Below are 22,000 nucleotides of genomic sequence, written 5' to 3' on the forward strand. Positions count from 1 at the left end.
TTCCCCGGAAATGGCCCCATTGTGGATGGGTCTGCCCTCCCGTGACAAATCTCCCAAGTGGCTTTCTCAGGCCCGCACGGGCTCAGGGCTGCTGCCCGGGCTGGGGGCCTGCTGCTTTCTTCAGAGGATCTTGCAACTAAGCTGTGGCTGGATGTGGGAAGTTCATCCCAGGCTGAGACATATCCTCGGCCCTCGCCCCACGGGAGGAAGAGGCATGGCCCAGCGAGGGGCAGTGTCCACTGGCCGGTGTCCAGCCCCTGATCTCAACATGGTGTGAGCCCTTCCCCTGTACCCTGTGCCCTCTCCCCATCACGACTCAGTACAGCGGGAGTGGCTCAGGCAGGGCTTGTGGCCCAATCCCCAAGGCCTGCCCCCCCCCCCTTGCACCCTGCCGCCTCCCATCTGCCCTGTGGGCTGCTTATCGGGTAACCAGAGCTGGGAGCTGCGTCCACGCCTGAAACAGGAAGCCCGGGCCTGTGCGTGAGCCTGAGAGCCTGCGGGTGCTGGGCAGGAGGATGGAGGAGCAGCGGGCGCTCGTGGCCGCCAAGGACGGGGACCTGGCCACCTTGGAGCAGCTGCTGGAGGCTGGCGCCCTGGGCCCAGGCATCGTCGACGCCCTGGGGGCTGGCCTGGTGCACCACGCCACCCGGGCCGGCCACCTGGCCTGTGTCAAGTTCCTGGTGCAGCGGGCCAAACTGCCCGGCAACCAGCGGGCCCACAACGGGGCCACCCCGGTACACGACGCAGCTGCCACCGGCAGCCTGGCGGAGCTGTGCTGGCTGGTGCGTGAAGGGGGCTGCGGTCTGCAGGTGAGCAGAGGGCAACGCGGAAGGCAGTGTCCCTGTGAACAGAGGGAGGAGTGAGCTGTGAGCTAGAAGGTCCTCTGCCCTGGGCTCTTTCTCTCAGGAACTCACAGCTCAGTCTGTGCAGTGTCTCTGCCCTCCCCCCACCCCCACCCCCTCAGCAACACAAAGCCCTTGCAAGCCAAGGCCACCTCCTAAACCACCTCGTCTCCCCATCGCACCCACCTCCCCGCACAGGAGCGCCTGGCCTTGCCGGTGGGGGTCCCACCAGTTCTCATCAGGCCTGGTCCCAGGGGGCCTGTTTCTTGGGATCTAGAAAGGCACAGGCACGCACAGTGGGCACTTGGGCTCAGGAGCTGGAGCCCCGAGCGAGTCTGAGGCCCTGATGCTAGAGAGACGTCTCCAGGGTTCAAGGACGAGCTTGTGGGGGAATTTCTACCAGGGCCCGTCCTTGCCCTGTTCCTGCCTGTCCGATACCCCTTCGTGAGGAGAGACTGTGAGAAAGCTCCGACAGAGCCGAGTGGGCATGGGGGACCCGCTGGGTCCCAGGAGAGGGAAGACTCACTGGTCACAGCCTGAGGCTGCCCAGTCACCACCACCAGGGGCAGCGGCGGGAGTGCTGCCTGTCCGTGCTGTGCCTGGGGGAAGGCCCCCCGGCTGCGGCTCCCGCAGTGGAAATGCTCCCGGCCAGGGCCTGTGCTAGGGGTGGGCACTCAGTGGGGTGGGGTGGGGCCGAGGTCAGGAGGCCACCAAGCCTGGCGCGGCACTGGTGGGCAAGCGGAAGCCTTTCTGACTGCTCGCAGAGATTGGGAAGGGGCATGGCTGTGCTCTGACTGTGCATGTGGCAGGGTCACAGATTTTGACCCAGACCTGGACTTGAGCCCTGGCCCGGCCTCTAACCCTGAGCAGGTCGCCTCACTTAGAAGAAAGGGCCTCCCTGGCCTTGGAGGGAGCAGGGGGCAGAGGAGGGAGCAGAAGCTTCCAGCAGGCGGGGTCCCTGGCAGGGTGGACCCCAGGCTGGCTCAGGCCACAGGTTCTGCCCAGCAGGGTGAGTCCAGACCTGCCACCCATTCCCCACCCTGCCTGTGCCCCGGTAGGACCAAGATGACTCGGGTGTCTCCCCGCTACACCTGGCCGCCCGCTTCGCCCACCCGGTGCTGGTGGAGTGGCTGCTCCGAGAGGGCCACGCAGCCACGCTGGAGACGCTGGAGGGGGCCCTGCCGCTGCACCACGCCGCTGTCAGCGGGGACCTGACCTGCCTGAAGCTCCTGGCGGCTGCCCACCGAAGGTGAGGGGCTGGAGCGCCTCCTGTCGGCAGTCTGGGGGCCTGGCCGCTGAGGAGGCTGCACCCAGGGGCGGAGAACAGCTGGTTGGCAGGCACACAGGGACAGGACACAGGGATGGGCAAGCCTGGCTGTCCCCACTGCCACACATGTGTTCCCAAGACCTTGCATCTCAGCAGTGAACAGCGTTCTTATTCCTGCCCCCCCGCCCCCACTCCCACCCCTTGGTGAAGGCCTTTGGGACTTGCCTTGCGGATCTTCCCCAGAGTGTCCACGCTGGCCACGGAGTCTCTTAGACCCACAGTTTTTAAAGTAGTTTCTGCCATTTGAAAACTGGGAGACTTCACATTAAAACATACGCACACACACATGCACATACACACATATGCACACATGTACTTGCACACACACATGCACACGTGTACACACACAAATGGGAAGGACCGTGCCCCAGAGGCCAACATCCCACTTGGCACCACTGCAGGAGCCAGAGATGAAGTCTGTGTCATCAGGGGATAGGGGTCAGCCTTGGGTAGGTGCTGGGGTGCAGCCCCAGCAGGTCCAGGGATCCCCAAAGGTGTGGACGGAGTCGGCAAAGAATGAATGACATGGAAACTGGTTTCAGTCCATCAACATAGTGAGGTTCTCCCTCCAGGATCTCCAGCGAAGTTCTGGTTAGGAACTCCAACCAAGTTCTGGTGCCATGTTCTCTGGCTAGGTTCTCCAGCTAGGTTCTCCAGGTTCTCCAGCCAGGTTCAGTCACCAGGTTCTTTAGCCAGGTTCTATCCAGGTTCTTTTGCCATGTTCTGTCTAGGTTCTCCAGTGAAGTTCTGTAGCCAGGTTCGGTCCAGGATCTTTTGCCATGTTCTCTGGCTAGGTTCTGGTTAGGATCTGACGTTTATTGTCTTGTTACATCCGTATTTATACCAGCCGATTTTAATCCTGTCAATTTCTATTACAAAGGTTAGGGCGTTTCTTATCTCCATTCCAGGGAGTAAAGATTATGTAGTTTAACTACCCGCCTGGCACTTAATTAAGGGGTTGTATCCCCTCCCTAACCTCAGGGAAAAATTCCTACCTGGGGAAACAACCTTTCTCGGAGAGGTGACTTTGGTTAAAACACATAGCGCCAAGAAGGGGAGCAAACATATTAAGAACAGTATGCCATATACGCCAGGTCCCTTGAAACAGCAAGGATGGACCGGCTCCCGGCAGGTAGAGGGTGGCCCCTCCCTGCAGCGAGTCAATGGCCCTGCAGCAGGTGGGGGCAGAGGGGATTCGGGAAATCCCAAGACCTGCTCCAGTCCATTCACACCGGCCCCAAATGCCAGGCCCGAGTGCCCATGGATGGGATGGGATGGATGTCTAGTGTCCGGCTCACAATGTCCCCTTTTACAGGGTAGGCTCAGCTCTGAGTTCACTGACCTGCCCACTGCAGGTCCCTGGGCTAGTCACCCTGAGGCGCCCCCTGCTGGCCAACTCCAGAGGCGCACAGCTTGATGGGGAGTGGGCGGAGCTGGATTCCAGCAGCCAGAGCCCTCATCCCCACTTCCCCAGCCTCAGCTGGTTCCCTTGGGCGGTGGGAAACCTGTGCAAGCCTACAGGTGACTAGCTGGGACCCGTCAGCGGGTCAGGGAGCTGGAGCTGGCCAGTGCCGGACCTCCCCTCCCCGCGATCTGGGTCCTCAGCTGGATCCGTCCCCACCCCCACCCCTGTGACCCCTGGCCAAGCGCCCTCTGAACCTCGCCCTCCCCCACAGCAGCGTGAACCGGCGGACACGCAGCGGCGCCTCCCCGCTGTACCTGGCCTGCCAGGAGGGCCACCTGCACCTGGCCCAGTTCCTGGTGAAGGACTGCGGCGCCGACGTGCACCTGCGCGCCCTGGACGGCATGAGCGCGCTGCATGCTGCCGCCGCCCGCGGACACTACTCTCTAGTCGTCTGGCTGGTAAGGGGGACTGGGTGGGGACAGGGAGTCCCCGGAAGGCTGGCCCCAGCTCCTGCCTACTCCCCAGAGTCCCTCCCAGCAAGCAGGGCCTGGCTGCGGTGGGGGGCCCACCCCCTGGATCTGTCTGCCCACCGCAGAACTGGGGACCCACAGGCCTGTTGGGGATGGGATGTGCCCGCCCATCACTCCCAGCAGCGTGGGCAGCAGGCTCAGGCAGGGCCCGGGATGCAGCCTCGAGTGCACAGCCCTTCCCCACTCCCCAGGGGCCTCCTCCCCAGCCCTTCCAGCAAGCCAGCCTCACTCCCCAGGGACCTTTGCATGGGCTGCCCCCTCTGCCTGGCAGGCAGCTCCCCAGGACCCCTCCACTGCCTGCCTGCCCACCTGGCTAGGATGGCAGCCACCCTGTGCCCAGCCCTCTCCTGTCGTCTTTCCTCCATGGCACCAACACCCGACACACTAATTCTGACTTCTTTATCTTGGTGGTTGTCTGTCCCCACCCTGGGAGGCAGGGACTCTGTCCGGCTGCTGCGTCTCAGGGCCTGGCATGCAGTCAGGGCTCTGGAGATGTTTAGTGAGCAAATGAATGAAGTCCTCAGGATGAAGTCCCGTTGCTCACCTGGGCCTCAGAGGCCGCCAGCGGTCACCTCCAGCCTCCCTTTTCCGGCACCTCCTGCCCCTCCCCCCAGGCACTCACAGGGCCTCACCTTGGCACAGGCCAGGTCTCCGCCAGGGGTCCTCCTGCCAAGTGGGCCCTGCCCCGCGGAGAAAGCCCTGAGGCTCTCCAGTTGTCACCCCCCTGACAGTCTGGGGCGTTGTCCTCACATCCCCTCCCTGTAGGTGTGAGCCCATCCATTTCAGACCTCGGCCTCCCCTCACCTGGAGGATCCTGGGCCCGGGGTGGGTCCTGGCCGTCTCTGGCAGCAGGGCCACGCATAGCAGGTGCTTCGCGTATGAAGTGAGCCAGCAGGCTGTGTGGTGCCCAGGACAGGTGGGCAGGAGGGAAGAGGGACCTCTGAGCCCCCCAGAGGCTCACCCCAGGGAGGGAGCAGCTGGGGCCATGCCGCCCTGGACCAGAAAGGCCTTTCCAGATGGACTCCCTGCCCCACTCCCTGTAGGATGGCCAGGGGGGAGGGCAGCCTCCATCCAGCCTGGCCCACCGGCTCCAGGGTGGGCACCCTTGCCCTTGGGGTGCTGGCTGGTGGGAGGCCTCTGTCCCTCACAGACACGGCTGAGGGTGGGATGAGCCAGCAGTGCTTTGGGCTACAGGTGATGCGTGGACCGAACAACCAAAGCCCGTCCCTCCCACAGAAGGAGCAGGAGGCCGGTGACAGTGGATCAACCCCATGGGCTCGTCTCTGCTCGGGGTGAAAGTTGGCCGCATTCAAGGCAGGAAGAGGGAGTAAAGGGGGCACCCACATCCACCAGCCTCTTCCTTCAGGAAGGCAGGGTGTTCCTGGAAGAGGCCCTAACGTCTTGTTGGCAGACTAGGTCAGCCTGTCCCGAGGCCACAGTTCAGTGTGCCCGTAGAAGTGGGTGGGCACCCCAGGGTCCGCCCCTCGCATCCCCCCACGGCAGCTGAGTGCTCTGGACCAGAGACCACTGGTGCCCTCACAGAGGTGGTTGCCAGCAGGACAGGGCCCAAGCCACAGGATGACCAGGTCCGAGTCCCGCGCTCTGAGAGGCCGGCAGGACCCGCTGCCCAATGTCACCCGCCTGTATCTGTGCTGGGGGAGCTCAGGGCCCAAATGCCCCCAGTGCCAGAGGCTGTAGACATCTGTTTGCGGTCTCCCAGGTGCCCTCGAGGCGTTTTGCTCATTGGATGTGTGAAACCCGCCCTGGAGGTGTTCTGCTTAAGATTTGGGCTGGGGCGGATTTGGGGACTGGAGGCTCCCAGTAAAACCAGATCTCATTTCCCAACACACAGTTCTGGAGGTTCCAGGCGCTGGGATGATGGCAGGCTGAGTGTGAGGAGCTAGCTCTGTCCCAGGGCTTCCTGGGGAGTGGTGCCCCGGCCCCCAAGGTCACCTCCCAGGGCTCCATGTCCTCCTCCTGGTGGCCACCCCCAGGAGTGGTCACCCCATTCAGCCTCACCTGGCTCCTCTCCCCCCTTTCTCCAGGTCACCTTCACCGACATCGGCCTGACCGCACGGGACAACGAGGGGGCCACAGCCCTCCACTTCGCAGCTCGAGGTGGCCACACACCCATCCTCGACCGGCTGCTGCTGCTGGGCGCCCCCATCATGAGAGACTCCTGGGGTGGGACCCCCCTGCATGACGCCGCGGAGAACGGACAGATGGAGGTGAGGCAGCGCCGGGGGACTTCTGTTTAACTCATCAGTCAGTGAGGAAACTGGAATTCAAAGTGGCTGTATATCCACACACATTACCCCCCACGGGTGAGGGATGAGGAGGCGAATACACAGATAGACGGGTGCAACCCGGTCGGCGTGGCAGGCAGGTGACCGACTGATTGTACTGCATCAGACGCAGACATTCTGCCTTTCTCTGGACGAGAGTCACTTGTGGTACAGTGTTTTACAACCTACAGGTGCTGCCTCAAAGGCAGTGAATGAGAGCAGAGGTAGCGCAGAAAGCGTGTGCCTGGGGCACTCAGTAAGGACTATTTTACTCATTTAGGTGCCTTTCTGATTCACCCCGATATGCCCATTGGGCTGTGTCCTTTGTTCCATTGCACCTGAGCATTTACAGCAAAATGCACACTTGTTACATTATATCTTTCTCTCTTCACCTGTATGTTAGAGTTAGAGGGGGGTGCTGATTATTTTAAAAGTATGTGTGCAGCCCGGCCAGTGTGGCTCAGTGGTTGAGTGTTGACCTATGAACCAGAAGGTTATGATTCGACTCCCAATCAAGGCACATGCCTAGGTTGCAGGCTTTCAGTGTTGGGCGTGCAGGAGGATACTCTCATCATCATTGATGTTTCTATCTTTCCCTCTCCCTTCCTCTCTAAAATCAATAAAAATATATTAAAAAAATAAAAAGCATGTGTGCAGGTAAATTATAGCACACTCGTATATGGAGTTCGTTTTAGAATCCTGACTGAGGCATCAGGAAGCATTTGTGATAAAAAGGGGGCACGGGGACTGACATTAGGAATGGAGGACCCTGCACTAACTCATGCTCAGGGTGCCTTCCAGCCCTGCGTCCTCTGATGCTGTCGGTCTGGGGTGATGGTTAAGGTCATGGGTTCTGAGAGCCATTGCTCTGCACCCAGGCTGCCCACTTCCTGGTGTCTGAACGTGTGAGGCCTCTTATCCTTCCTGGTGCCTTGTTTTGTCTTGTGTAATATGGGCCCCTTAAGCCCCACGGGGCCAGGGAGCTGTGAGGAGGCCCAGGAGTCTACCCAAAATGGTGCCTGGCACAGTGAGGGACCGGGGGAAGGCCTCACTGCCCCATCTCTGGGACAAGCTACCTCCTGGGGTGAGCATGATGGTCCCCACAGTCCCGACTGTGAGAGAGCTGGTCGGGGGTGGGCGGTGGAGGGAGAGCCAGAATGGGATGAGGTTGCTGTTTTTAATGTGTTTTATGTCTACAGTTTTCAAAAACCTATACATCATTATTTTTTATTCAGTACATGAATAAAGACATATTCAAACATAGCCACAGATCCCCCCCCCTTTCCTCTCAGGCCCATTCCTTCTGGCGACTTGGGACCCCACGTGGAATTCCTTTCCCTCAATCTGAGTGAATGTCTTAGACCAGTGATGGCGAACCTATGACACGCGTGTCAGAGGTGACACGCGAACTCATTTTTTGGTTGATTTTTCTTTGTTAAATGGCATTTAAATATATAAAATAAATATCAAAAATATAAGTCTTTGTTTTACTATGGTTGCAAATATCAAAAAATTTCTATATGTGACACGGCACCAGAGTTAAGTTAGGGTTTTTCAAAATGCTGACACGCCGAGCTCAAAAGGTTGGCCAGGGGGTGGGGATGCGGTAGGTTGGCCGGCCAGCTTTGCCCACTGGTCGAACTCCCTGTCGAACTCCCGTTCCAGGGGACAATTTGCATACTAGCCTTTTATTATTTAGGATGGTCTCCACCTTGAGTTAGTCATTTTTCAAATCTACATGTGTCCGTTTTTATGGTTTATCATTCCATGCCTGTACTTTGCAGCTTGGTCTTTATTTCTTTGAAAGTCGTAGCCCGGTTGCTTCGCAGTCGGTCAGTCTGTTTCTGCAGGTCTGTTTGTTCGTGTTCTGGTCTCCTTCCTGCTGCTCCTGGTCTTGTGGACTGTACGATGCACATTATATTTGAGAAATGATTTGCAGGAGTCATTTGAGGCCCGGGATGTTGTTTTGATTGCCTCTGCCTGTCAGCATATGTGTGACTTGCGAGCCCAGAATCATCTGAGTCCGCGTTCCAGGCGTGAGGCTGCCTGGAGCCCCTGCGTGATGGGGAGCGCGGGCTGGCTGGCTCTGGTTTACTCTCCTCCGAGGGGTGCCCTCAGCCCGCAGCGGCAGTGGTGAGTCAGAGCCCACCTTCGCAGGCCCTGGTGTTTTCTGGTCTCCCTCCTCCCAGGAGGCTGCAAGGACCGCCAGGTCATGACTTTCTCCTGCATCAGCGCGCTGAGTGCCGGGCTTATCCCTCCGACTCCTGTCTTCTGTCTTGGCCTGGTGGTTCCTCGATTGCTTGTTGCCTCTTCTCTGCTTCAGGAAAGTGACTTTCGTGGCTCTTCCATTTTCTGCGTTACTGGGTCTGGCCCACCTGCTTCTCTCCTCCCTGACCTGGGTCCTTCTGCCCACTGTTTTTGCTGCTGGCACAGCCACCTCACAAATGTCCAGACTTTGGTCTGCCACAAGTCCCTCTGGGTCCCAGCTTCTTCATGGAAACGTGGCACACCCCTCTGAGCGTTGCTGTAAAAATGGAAACTGGTTCTGTAGTTATAGCCCAGGACACGGGCTACAAGGGCAAGGGGCAAGGTCGGGGTCAGGCTCCGAGCAGGGAGGACCCCAGCCATGCTGCCTTCTTACCACCTGAGCCCTCAGCGAGTTCCTTACCTCAGTACCTGGGTTCCCATCCAGGATGGGGTGCTGGTACCTGCAAGGCTGTGCGTGCAGAGAATGCTGCGATTCTCAGGCAGGTTCCTCAGATGTTGGCAGCCTCAGTGTCCCACCTGGAGCGGGGGGGGTGGTGCCAGCCCTCCATGGCGCCTGGTGGGTACTGTGGGATCGGCTTGTGTGCCGTGGGTCACATGTGCCCCTCCCTGCAGTGCTGCCAGACCCTGGTCTCCCACCACGTGGACCCCTCCCTGCGGGATGAGGATGGCTACACGGCGGCAGACCTGGCGGAGTACCACGGACACCAGGACTGCGCCCAGTACCTGCGGGAGACGGCCCGGCCTGTAAGTCTCAGGGTCCCCAGTCACCCTAGCTGGGGTGAGGGTGAAGGCCCCCCCCCCCCCGCCCCCGACAGACCAGTTAGCTAGAAAGCTCTGTGTTTACCATGTCTTCTGCAGAAAAAAGGTTCCGGGCCAGGACTGAGCCAGCCCCACAGGTCAGCTAGCTGGGCGCTGGGACTAGGCATGAGCCAGCAGCCATGACTGAGCAATGACCAGTCCTGTGGCAGGGGCTGTGGCGGGGGCTGTGGCGGGGGCTGTGGCGGGGGCTGTGTCGGGGGCTGTGGCGGGGGCTGTGGCGGGGGCTGTGACGGGGGCTGTGGCAGGGGCTGCCATCTACCTGGACCAAAGAAACCATGCTTCTGACTCTGGACCCCCATGGCTAGTGCTCCCCGGGGTGATGCTCTGTCAGGCTGAGGTTACCCACGGGTGGGAGCAAGACGTTGGGTTCTTGGTGAGCTGACCCTCATGAGGCCCAGCCAGCCCTGTGCAGCCCAGGAGGCAGCAGCTTCCCGTCCCCCCTCCTGCCTGGGCGTGTGACCATGACCCTCCCTGAGCCACTTCCCAGTCTGTGAGGACAGAAGCCTGTTCTGCTGGCCCCATCTCCAGCACATGGATGGATATAAGGGTGTGGATGGACAGATATCATGGTGGATGGACAGATATGTGGGTGGATGGACAGATATCATGGTGGATGGACAGATATGTGGGTGGATGGACAGATATCATGGTGGATGGACAGATATGTGGGTGGATGGACAGATATCATGGTGGATGGACAGATATGTGGGTGGATGGACAGATATCATGGTGGATGGACAGATATCATGGTGGATGGACAGGCCAATGGGTGGGGGTGGACAGATATGTGGGTGGAGTCAGCAGTTTAGTAAGGATGGAGTCAGGCTGCCTCCCACCCCCCCTTTCCAACCTGCCACTTCTCCTTGGCGGGCAGCCCTGGGATGGCTGGACCCCATTTCAGCTGACAGCCCTGAGGCACAGAGAGCTGACATGTCCCTGTGCCGGTCTCGCGCAGGGCTGCTGTGCCTCCTCGTCCTTCGGGGCGTCAGGCCTCGTGCGGGCAGGGCTGCAGTCCTCCCTGGCTCTGGGCCTTGGGACATCCTCACCCGGCCACCACCAGCCAAGGTTCAGGGCCACTCAGGTGCTCCGGGGACCCTCCAGTGCCCTGGTTTGCCCTGGCGTCGTACTTTCAGAAACAAGAACTACAGGTCGGCTGAAGTAATTTACTAATCATTTTACTAAGCATTCGGTGTTTGGTTAAAGGTCGTTTCCCTGGCTTGGGTTGGAGGACTTGGTGGACCTCAGTGAGTTGCTGATGTGGTGGGCGGAGCTTCCCTGTCCATCCGCTAGGGGTGCCCAGCCACCTGGGTCCCTCCCGGCCCCTATGTGGTCACTGGGTCGGCCTGGCGGCTGAGATGAGGAGGCTAGTGGGTGGCTGCTTGGCTGCCAGGGAGCAGGTCCCACCCTGGGTCCCTTGCCCGTCCCCCGCCAGCCACACTGCCATGCCCATGGCCAGGGCTTGTCCAAGCAGGGTCTCTGCCCCCACTCGCCATCCCCCGCTCCTGCACATCTGCCAGCTCCTCCAGCCACTGGGTCCCACTCTCTGAGGTGGACGGGGCTTATGGGTGCTCTCCGGACACCTGGGATGTGGGGAACCAGCCCATCTCAGGTTACCTGGTGGTTCTTCGGGTCCTGGCTGGCTTCTTGGTGACACCACACGATTCAAGGCAGCAGCTTCCCCAAACCAGCCTGGGCTACGTGTGCAGGCCCCCAACCGCACCCAGCCTGTTCACACGCTCCTCCTGTGATGGAGAGTGGGTGGGCTTGTCTGCCTCCTTCCGACCCACAGCCCCTCCGGCCTGCGACTGGGCTGACGGCTGGCACGGCGCATTCAGATGCAGACCCTTGGCCTTGAGTTGGTGTGTCCAGTGAGCTCCAGGAGCCCGTTTGGTCTCAGGGTTGGACCTGGGGCCTCTCTCTTCTCCCTCAGTGAGCACCGGGCAGCAGGGGGTGCTAGCCACTCGCCACTGGCTGGACTGTTCCCGCACCAGGACTCCTGCCTCACACTCGCAGGGCGCAGGCTCGGCCCTGCGGGAGGGTGCCGTCAGCTGGGGGCCGAGGCCCGGGAGGCTGTGCGCCTGATACAATATTGATGGAAACGCAATATCCAGAGGTCACCTGCGCTGGCCTCTTCCCATGTCAGGCTCGAAGGAGGTGGTGAAAGCCACAACCACGGGTCCCAAGAGAGGCAGCCCGGGGACCGAGGCCGGACAGGTGGAGACAAGACCTGCCCTGTGGGAGGCGCCCCCTTCGTGGGCTGGTCTGCAGGACAGTGGGGTCCTGCATGCTGCTGGGGAAGTGCAGGCCCTGCCTCGACCTCTCCACCTTGACTTCGGCCAAGTCCTTCTGCTCCCTGGGCAGCCCCTCTGCACACTGAGGGGTGGGGCAGGGGCTAGAGGGGCCCCCTGCACCCTGACTCCCTCTTCTGAGGCTGGGTGTGAGTGAGGTCCTGGTGGCAGCAGTTAGGAGCAGCAGCCCAGGGTGGCAAGCCAGGATCCCCCACACCTCCATGGCATCCACTGTCCTACTTGCCCCTGCCCCACCCTCATTACCACCAAGATTGGAGCGACTCTGCCCAGCAGGTGGTATCTCTGAGCCTCGATTTTTTCATCTGTAAAATGGGATTGAGGAGCCTAGTTGCAGGGTAAAAGAGACACCCATTGACCACCCTGCAGGCACCATCCCCCTGCCACCCACCCCCGCCAGGTCCAGAAGGGTCCTAAAACCCCTTCATTTTACAGATGGGGAAACTGAGGCCCAGAGAGGGCAAGGCCTCCCCCGGAAGCCTCCTCCCCAAGGGAGGGGCAGGCCTGGCTGAATCTCAGCCGTGGTGACCGGTGTCCAGCCCAGCTGCGGGTCATGATTTTGCCGGCCGGGTGGCATTACAGGCCTGTAACCCGGCTCGACAGCTGTCCTCAATGTATAATGCATGGTCAGCAGAGCACTGCTCAAATCTCACCAAAAACACAGCAGAGGACACTGCAGGCCACGGGAAAGGCGCCAGCCTTGGGGCAATTGCCCGACCTGGGGGTAACATGCCCACTGTCAGGAGCCCACAGGTCGGGACCGTCTGCCGCTTCTGGTCCTTGTAGATTTGGTTCCTGTCCGGGCCTAAGTGAGGAATGCAGGGGTGTGGGACGCCCATTGCCGGGGAAACACGGCAGCAGGCCCCTGTCCTAGCTGAAACTCAGAGGTCACTGTGACACTGCAGTGACGAGGTCTGTGCCAGGCTCTCTCCTTAACTCCCAACACCTGCAGAGTTCTCCCAGGAAACTGAGGCCCAGGGCACCGCCCCAGAGCTGCTCCTTGGAGCAGTGAGCGGGATTCAGCCCCCGGGACAGGGTGGCAGAGGCCCCCCAGCTGCAGCTGCTGCATGGAGGCCCAAGTCCATTCCCCTGGGTCCCCGAGCAAGTTCCAGCTCCCTACGTCTTCCACTCTCCCCCATGAAGGGCAGCTGCCATCCCAGCTGCGCGCACACTGCCAGGGGAGGGGAGGTCTTGCCCCTCCCCCAGAGCAGATTCCATTGGGCTCCCAGGATGGCCGGGAGCAGGGCCGGCAGGCAAGCCCACAGCCCTGTCCTGGCTGAGTGGGGCCAGGCATTGGAGTGGCCCTTTGGTGAGAGCCCCTGCTCAGCCCGCCTCTGTCCATCAGCCTGTCACCACCAGCCTCAATAGCAACGGTTCTCAACCTGTGGGTCACGACCCCTTTGGGGGTCGAATGACCCTTTCACAGGGGTCGCCTAAGACCATCGGAAAACACATATATAATTACATATTGTTTTTGAGATTAATCACTATGCTTTAATTATGTTCAACTTGTAACAATGAAAATACATCCTGCATATCAGATATTTACATTACAATTCATAACAGTAGCAAAATTACAGTTATGAAGTAGCAACGAAAATAATTTTATGGTTGGGGGGTCACCACAACATGAGGAACTGTATTAAAGGGTCGTGGCATTAGGAAGGTTGAGAACCACTGCTCTATAGCTTTGCCTCGGGGCCCGGCATCTGACCGACCCTGTTTGCAGCTCCTAAGCCGGGCTCTGTCCGCCTCATGGACGCTGGAAGAAGACAAGAGACTCCTGGGTCTGTGACACAGGGTGAAGGGCAAGCGTCATGTCTTGTTGGGTCCCGTTGCCCCCCAAGTCCCAGGGTTGTGTGATATGGGCCCAGGTGGCTGCTCTGCGCCCAGGAAGTTTGCATCACAGCCGAGGACCCCAGAGCCCGGGCAGCCCCGTTTTATAGCAAGCGGTAAGCAGCCTGCACCTCTGTATGGGTCCCCGCTGCGAACACGGCCCTGAGAAACGCCAGGAAAAGAGCAGCCAGGATGTGGCCTCCTTAGTAGGTGCGAGACGCCCACCGCCTGCCTCTTCCTCCACTGCGGGTGCCCCTGGGCCCAATCACAGAGCAGTGACTCGAGGGGCTCCAGTCCTGGCAGGAGCAAGGACTGGGGTCCCAGCTCCACCTTGTCCCAGCTGCTGGGCCCTGAGAAAGCCCCTTGTCCTCTGTGCCCGGGGCTGTCCTGGGAGTGCAGGTACTGCTCTGAGGGATTCCGCCAGGTGGTCTCTCCCTCTCATGTGACCGGGATCTCAGGTGCCCCACCTCCCCGGAGGGTCCACTTCCCTGGGTCCTTCACTGTGGAGGGTTAAGGTGCAGGGTAAGGGATCCCATATGCGGCCCCAGCCCGCCTGGCCACCTGACACCTCTGCCTTCAAATATTCATGTGACGCCTCCCATTCCTGGGGGTAGCAGCTGTGACAGCCCCGACAGCCCAGGACACCACAGCTCCCTGCTCGCAGCCCAGCCCCTACTCCCACAGGTCCTCCCGGCCGGGCAGATCACCCCCTGTGCCTGCTGCAGCTCCCCAACTGCTGTGCTCTGGGGCTCCCGGATTCCTGCAAGGAGCGAGGTGTGAGGTGGGTGGTGGCCGGGCAGGCGGGGTTCAGGCTGTGTTCCTGTCCAGTGGCCATGGCGGACGGAGGGTCCTGGACAGGCGTGTGACTCGGAGCCGAGGCAGTGGGTGAAGAACTATGGTGAGGGCTCCCCGTGCAAGGCTCTGTGTGAAGTGAAAATGCAGGCCCCTCGCCTTTTAAACAGGAAGAATTTCAAGGCAGAGCTGGCCGCGCATCACACCGAGCTGCAGCGTGGGTCCCGGCCCGACCACGCATCCTGCGTGGGCTCATTTCACCAGGTCTTTGTCCTCTGACTCTCTCCACATCACCCAGGGGCCCACTGGAGGGAGGGGTGCGGAGCTGCGGTCTGCTGGCCAGGGCAGGGTGCTTGGAGAGAAGGCAGCGTGCAGCCCTACCAGCTGAGACGGAATGGGGCAGCCTCATGCCAGACGGCACCGAGGCACACTGGCCCTGCAGGACCCCAGGCGTCCACCAGCTGAGAGACGGGGCCAGACAGCCTTCAACTTTCAGCTTTAAACCAAAAGGCTCTGGGGTCCTGGGGGACAGCTCAGGTGTCCTCCTGGAGAATTTCTGTGCCACCTAAGTCGGCACAGGCAGAGGCGAGAGGTGAGCACAGTCCTGCTGCTGGCAACACCTGCTGTGTCAGGGCAGCCTGCATGCCTGCGGCCCCTGCTCAGCCAGCCCTGTGAGTCCACCGGCCAGGGGTCTTGGCTCCCGACGGTCAATGCCAAACTGAGGCTGAGCAAGGCTGAGCTGGGGGGGACGTAGCTGGGGGGAACCTCCACGCCAAGGCTCTTTCCGGCTGCTCACCCGTCAGTGCTTGGGGGGCAGAGCGGTGGCCAAGGACAGGATTGTGGCCTGCCCCAGAAACGGGGCAGGTTGTGGGGGTGACGTGGGGGGTGACCCAGTAGCGCCCCCAGCATGGATTCCCAGACCCCAGGCTCCCAGGGCCAATCGTGGTGTCTGTTTGCAGGCAGCCCAGGGAGGGGAGCCTGGACACTGCTGGTAGGTCTTGGGCACAGTACCCCCGCCCTGAGGTGTGGTCAAGCGCATGGCCCCTGCTGTGGCTAAGAAGAGGTCCTTGTGGTTTCCCCCTAAGCCCAGAGGCCAGGCACCTGCTCTCCTCTGAGGAGACCATTCCAGGTGGTTTGTCTCAGCACAGAAGTCAGGGGCAGTCTGGGGGGTGGGGGGTGGTGTGTGCACATCTCTTGTGAGCACAAGCTGGACACCAGGTCCTAACCCAGCACTGCAGCTGCCGAGTTAAGCTGCCTCTAGAGCAGTGGTTCTCAACCTTCCTAATGCCGCGACCCTTTAATACAGTTCCTCCTGTTGGGGTGACCCCCCAATTTCATTGTTACAAATTGGACATAATTAAAGCATAGTGATTAATCACAAAAACAATATGTAATTATATATGTGTTTTCCGATGGTCTTAGGTGACCCCTGTGAAAGGGTCGTTCGACCGCCAAAGGGGTCGTGACCCACAGATTGAGAACCGCTGCTCTAGAGGGAGCCCATGAGCTGGGCCTTGAGATAGGGATTCCCTGGTGGTGGTGGTGGCATTGGGGGGCACAGTGAGTAGTGGCACTCAGACAAGTGGGTAGGTGTTTGGGAGCCCTGGTCACCCGGTGTGGAGGGAGTGGAGAGACATGGGGGGCAGAACCTGGAGGGACACTTGACCCCCTCCAGGCCTTTCTAAGATGCACGAGATGGGCCAGGCTAGCCTGGACACCCCGCACCTTCACCTGGGCCTCCCGTTGATCAGGTCTGTCCACCTCCAGGTGCCGCTCCTGATGACACCCCCACCCCCACCATTCCCCCCTCCTCCACTGTCGGCTGCGAGGCGCTCCCCAGAGGATGGAAGAGGGGGCTCAGGTCTCAGGAGCCCCACCTGTGAGTACACTTCTCCAGGGAGGACGGGCCTGGGCCGTGGGTACCAGGAGTGGGCACTGCTGGCCTCATCCCCGAGGTCCTTTGAGGGTGGGGGGGTGAGGGGGTAGCTGACTCCAGGCAACTGTGCTCAGGATACTCAGGACCTGGTTGGGGTCACCCCCTCCCACTGCCCAATCCCCAGCTTCTTCCAGGTTTCCTTTGTTGTCTTTGTTGCTTTAAAGTGAGACCAATTAAACAGCCTCCTGCCCAGTCAGGGTCCCTCTGTGAGCTCTGGGCCCCTGGGGCCTGACTGCCCTGCCTGTGTGGTGATGGGCAGCCCCCTCACTCTCTGGGCCTCCGTAGTCCAGCGGGGACTCCCCTACAGACATGCTGCTGCTGCTGCTGCTGCTGCTGTCTGAACACCAGCAGGGACAGGGACACAGTCCTTAAACTGCTTCACCACCCGGACCTGCATTTATCAAAATGGAATGGAGCAGCCGAGAAATGTTCGCAGGCCCCTACGTAGTGAGGCAGCAGCAGTTCATGGGGTACATTGTCGCCAGGCAGGACTGTGTGGCCCGGGTGTGATGCAGAATGTGTTTCTCATCAGGGTGGGGCCCTGGTGTGTGCCTCTGTGTGGGTTCAGGGGCATTGAGGGTGGGACAGGACAGGCTTTGTGGCTCAATGGGCGGCAGCAGGTCCCCAGACCACTGGCTGTAGCAGGACTGGGGAGGGTGAGAACTGGCCTCGGAATGGGACGATCACAATAAAATGCAGGCTCTCCAACCAGCCAGCCTCTGGAGGCCTGTGCACGTCCCTGGGTGCTTCTGGGGAAGGGGGGCTAGCTGGGTCGTTGGCTTCAAATCCAATATCCTTCAGGGAGGCCGCTCTACCCCAGGTCCCAGGTCTCTGCTCCCCGGCCCCCTGCCCTGGAAGCCCCTCTGACTCCAGTTCCCCCTTCCACCCAGCAGCAGCGTCTCTCAGCCCGGCCTGGCCTGGCCAGCCTGACCAGCCTCTTCCGAGGGAGCAGATGACCCACGCAGCCCCCCTGGGGATCAGCACCAGCGCCATCATTGTCACTACGGTGCGTCCTCACCGTCCACATCTCTGTCTCCCAAGGCCCCCAGCCAACCCTCGGAGCCCAGCCAGTGTCCTCTGGTGTGACCCAGGCCAGGCCACTTCCGGGGCAGCCAGGGCCTTCCTCACAGGAGGCGGCAGGTCGAGCCTGGGCGCAGACTGGCTCTGGAGGCCACCGTGGGTTCTGAGGAGATGGGAACTTCAGGGCCACAAGCAGCTTATCTTCCCAGCACAGAAGGCATGGGACCCTTCTCTGACCCCAGGGAGTCCCAAGCTCCCTCCTCCTGACCTCTGAACTCAGGATGCTTCACGCCCCTCCAAAAGTGCTGCTGTCATGATACAGAGAAGCAAACATCCACGGAGCGGGGCGGGCCTGGTGCCGCTGCCCTCCCCCTCCCCCTCGGAGCTCTCAGCCAGCCAGGACCCATGGGGAGGGGGAGGCCCACTTCCTTTCTTGCCCTCTTTCTGGGCAGGAGGCCCTTACAAATCCTGCACACCGTTCCTTGAATGGGTCCTGGAACGCTCAGCGGCTGAGATGTCCTGTGCCAGTTTGGGAAATGCTGCACAGTGCTGCTCCCCCTTGGAGAGTTATCGGGGGTGGGGGTGGGGGGGACCCCTTAAAGGCCCTGGCAAGTCCTGCAGTCCAGAATTGGCCACCAGACTGTCTATGCAACTGTTCTGCAAACTTGTTTGCCCATCTGCATGGCTTACTCTGAGCAACTTCTTCCCGGCCAGACACAGCAGAGCAGGAGGAATCTCTCCTTGCCTCTCACCCAGCGCTTCCCCACCCTCCAACCCCCCTACCACAGGGGGCACTGCGGGTTCCTGCTCTCAGAAAGCTCACACTTCCTAGACTGGGCGTGCTGTCCTTGGTCTCCCCGCCCTCCCTGCCCAGCCCCCACCGCCCCTCCTCCCTGGGCTGTGCTGGCTCCAGGTGGCCCTCCCTTCCTCTCCCTGGCAGGGCCCCCTAGGGGCCCTGAGTTACCTGCTCTTGTTCGCACAGGGGGCAGAGACAGCGGCAGGGGATACCCCCCAGGGCCTGGCCGCACTACAGCTGGATGGACTGCCCTCTGGCGACCTCGATGGGCTGGTGCCCACGCGTGATGAGCGCGGCCGGCCCATCCCCGAGTGGAAGCGGCAGGTGATGGTGCGGAAGCTGCAGGCACGCCTGGGCGCTGACCCTGCCCGGGAAGCTCAGGTGGGGCTGGGCCAGTGGGATGGGGAGAGAGGGGCGGGGCCGGGAGGGGAGGGGTGGAGCCAGAGGATAGAGGACGGGGTGGGGGCAGGGGCAGGGCGGGGGCGGGGGCGGGGCGGGAGCTTTGTCCTGGAAGGGGGACATGGAAGGTGGGGTCCTGAGGCAGAATGAGTTGGCCCAAGGGAGGACCAGGAGGAGGCAGGAGTGGAGCGAATGAGGGACAGTGGGCAGAGGTGAGGTCAGAGAAGAGACAGCAGATATTACAGAACCTCTCGCTGCAAGGCCTCAGGGGAGTCTTTGAAAGCCTGAGCGGAACCCTGGCCGGTTGCTCAGTGGTTAGAGCGTCCGCCCGAGGACCCAAGGGTCACGGGTTCATTCCAAGGGTCCATCCAGGGCACATACCTCGATTGTGGTTGCATGTTCGATCTCTGGCCCTGGTCGGGTTAGGTTTAGTGTGTCACTCTCACATCGATGTTTCTCTCTCCCTGTCTCCTCCCTCCCTTCCACTCTGTCTGAAAATCAATGGGAAAATATCCTCTGGGGAGGATTAAAACAGAAAAGAAAATTGAGCAGAGGAGGGCTGTGGTTTGAGGTGGACTTTGGCGGGCTCCCTCGCCTGCCGTGTGGACAGTAGTCCTAGAGGCCTACCCTGGAGGGACACGGTTTTGTCTGAATGAGGTGCTCTGCACCCCTTGCTGTAGAGCAGCCCCTGCAGAACAATAATACCTGTCACCTGCGACTATTTAAGTCATTAACAGGAAATAAACGTCAAAGCCCCTCCCAGAACCGTGGCCCCTCCCTGCCCACGGGCTCCTGAGCTAAATACCCACTGACTGGCTCTCAGAACTTAGTGCAGAGCACGCCTGGCACCAGGTAGGTTAGGCCTCTTGGCAACCAGGCGGTAGCTCACCTGTGAAATGGGCGCCTCCCCCGGGGGTTCTGAGAGGTAATCAGAGGCCCGGGGCCTGGACCCACAGGGAGCCCAGCTCAGGGTCCCTCCGTGTCTGTCCCCCGAAGACTGTGAGCACTGGGGCAGGGAGGGCCCAGGGGTTCCGGGGGGAACCATCGAGAGAACCCAGAGCAGAGTGGCTGAGGCTGCCATCCTCCAAGGCCGCCCTCCATCACAGAAGGCTCTGGAGTTTGGCGGGAGGAGCAGGAGGCTCTGAGGAGAGAGATCTTTGCATTAAACATTGGGGAGATGAGGGGGAGAGATTAGGCAGAGCAGACACCCACTTTCTTTGAAAGGGAAGGCTGGGCCCCCTTAGGGCTGGGGGACTACCCTGACCTTCAGTCTCTAAGTCCAGGCAAGAGCCAGCTGGTGTCCAGGGCTGGGCTCTCCAGGGGCACCGGGAGCAGGCCACCTCAGGGAGCTTGAGTCCAGCAGGAAGGAGCATGCCCTCCCAGTCACCCGCTGACCAGCCCTCCCTGTGCCCAGGAGGACAGCGGGAGCGCGGGCCCCACAGAGCAGGCGGCCTGGCGGTACTCGCAGACCCACCAGGCCATCCTGGGCCCCTTCGGGGAGCTGCTGACGGAGGACGACCTGGTGTACCTGGAGAAGCAGATCGCCGACCTGCAGCTGCGAAGACGCTGCCAGGAGTACGAGAGCCAGCTGGGCCAGTTGGCGGCAGAGCTGCAGGCCCTGCTGCCCGAGCCCCTGGTTAGCATCACCGTCAACAGCCACTTCCTGCCCCGGGCGCCAGGGCTGGAGGGCGAGGAAGCCCCCTGCCCAGTGCCCGAGCCCTCGGGCCCTGAGGTGGCCGTGGAGACCGTGCCCGGCGGGCAGCCCCTGCCCTTCTGGTGCAGCCATGTGGCACGGCTGGTGCGAAGCATGTCGCTGCTGCTGAAGGGCATGAACGGGCTGGTGCAGGGTGAGGAGAAACCGGCCGTGCAGCCCCCCCAGGAGGCCAGCAGGGAGGCCCCGGCCAGCCCCCCACAGAGCGAGGCCCAGCGTGAGATCCAGGAGTGTGGGGTGTCTGTGCGGACGCTCCGTGGCAACTTCGAGTCGGCCCCCTGCCTGCCCTGCATCCCAAACCTCGGACCCTGTGAGGCAGGGGCCCTGCCCGGGCAGTGCCCCAGGGGCTGCTGGCCCGCCCCCCCGCAGCCCCGGGGCAGCCCGATCGGAGGGGAGCCCGGGCCAGGCGACACCGAGGAGGCCAGCGACTCAGGCATCAGCTGTGAGGAGGCCCCGTCGGAGGTGGGTGCCGGGCACAGCCCTGACCTGGCCAACCTGCGGAAGGAGCGCATCGTCATGCTGTTCCTCAGCCACTGGAAGAAGTCGGCCTACACACCCGCGCTCAAGACGGCGGCCTGCAGGACCCTGGAGGCCCGCCGCGCTGGGCCGCGAGGGCAGGCGGTGGCCAGGGTTCCTCCGCCGCCCTCCCCGCCGCCCAGCGAGGGCCCTCGGCTGGGCCACCTGTGGCAGCAGCGGACCATCATCACCCACCTGCTGGGCAACTGGAAGGCCATCCTGGCGCACGTGCCTGCCCGGCAGCTGCGGCGGCTGAGCCGGCGGCCCCAGGGCCTCCTGTCTCCGGAGCAGTTCCTGCCCCACGTGGATGGGGCGCCCGTGCCCTACGGCAGCCTCACGCTGGACCTCTTCATGCTGGGCTACTTCCAGCTCCTGGAGTGCGACCTGCCCGCCGAGGAGAGGAAGATGCGCCACCTGCTCTGCTTCGAGGTCTTCGAGCACCTGGGCGCCCACGGCTGGGAGGCCGCGCGGGCCTTCCACAAGGCCGTGACCGACGAGGTGGCCTCCGGCCGCCGGGCCTGGACCGATGGCTTCGAGGACATCAAAGCCCGCTTCTTCGGCTCCAACCGCAGTCCCGCCTGGGACGCCGAGCCTGGCCGCAAGTCAGGCCTGACCCCGCTCGGGCCCCTGCCCCACACCGCCAGCCCCAGTGGCGGCCCCGAGCCCGCAGCTCAGCGGCTGGGGTCCGGCTCCCAGCGGGGCAGCTTCAACAGCGAGGACATCTGCGGTTACATCGACCGAAGCTTCGCCTTCTGGAAGGAGAAAGAAGCCGAGATGTTCAGCTTCGGAGACTGAGAGGGCTGGCAGCCCTTCCGCAGGGGCCCTGGGGTGGTTTCGGGTCTCTCTCCCCTTGTCCTTTTTCATCCACCTGGTGGCCAGGTGAGCCCCGGCCAGGCAGGCAGACACTCAGCGTGCTAGCGCCCCCCAGGCCTGCCCTTGAATCCTTCCTCCTCGGCTCTGGGCTCAGCCTCAGAGACCCCAAGAGGCCTCTCCGCTCTCCTTCGGCCCCGAAGTTGACCAACTCCTGTCCCAGCCCCAGGTCCCTCTGCCCGACTGTCCCCTGCGCACCTGGGATGGCAGCCCATGTTCTCCGTGGGTCCTCCTCCCAGTGCCTGGGTGTCCGGCCTCGGTTTCTCCTGCTGAGCTCAGGCTGCCCCCCCACGTCCCCTGGCCTCTCTTTCTGGGAAATGGGAGAGGGTTGGGGGTGGGGGT

At 61.7% G+C, this 22,000-nt stretch overlaps 1 protein-coding gene across 1 annotated transcript; it reads left to right on the forward strand.

Annotated features, from left to right (window-relative positions):
* The first annotated feature begins 515 nt into the window (after positions 1 to 515).
* On the forward strand, positions 516 to 21,583 carry ESPNL (espin like). Its single transcript, XM_070423372.1, has 9 exons — positions 516 to 809; positions 1,901 to 2,091; positions 3,846 to 4,032; positions 6,150 to 6,332; positions 9,270 to 9,401; positions 16,178 to 16,289; positions 17,240 to 17,352; positions 18,349 to 18,543; positions 19,976 to 21,583. The coding sequence occupies exons 1-9, from the start codon at positions 516 to 518 to the stop codon at positions 21,581 to 21,583; spliced, it is 3,015 nt and encodes a 1,004-aa protein (XP_070279473.1).
* The last annotated feature ends 417 nt before the right edge of the window (positions 21,584 to 22,000 follow it).

This window comes from Myotis yumanensis, unplaced genomic scaffold (genome assembly GCF_028538775.1).
Source record: "Myotis yumanensis isolate MYYU_CA2020_CCGP unplaced genomic scaffold, mMyoYum1.0.hap1 SCAF_8, whole genome shotgun sequence".
Classification (NCBI taxonomy): Eukaryota; Metazoa; Chordata; class Mammalia; order Chiroptera; family Vespertilionidae; genus Myotis; species Myotis yumanensis.

Coding starts and splice junctions, on each gene's coding strand:
- ESPNL (XM_070423372.1), top strand. CDS start 516: ATGGAGGAGCAGCGGGCGCTCGTGGCCGCCAAGGACGGGGACCTGGCC. Junction 4,033..6,149: donor ACTCTCTAGTCGTCTGGCTG/GTAAGGGGGACT, acceptor CCCTTTCTCCAG/GTCACCTTCACCGACATCGG. Junction 9,402..16,177: donor TGCGGGAGACGGCCCGGCCT/GTAAGTCTCAGG, acceptor GTCCACCTCCAG/GTGCCGCTCCTGATGACACC.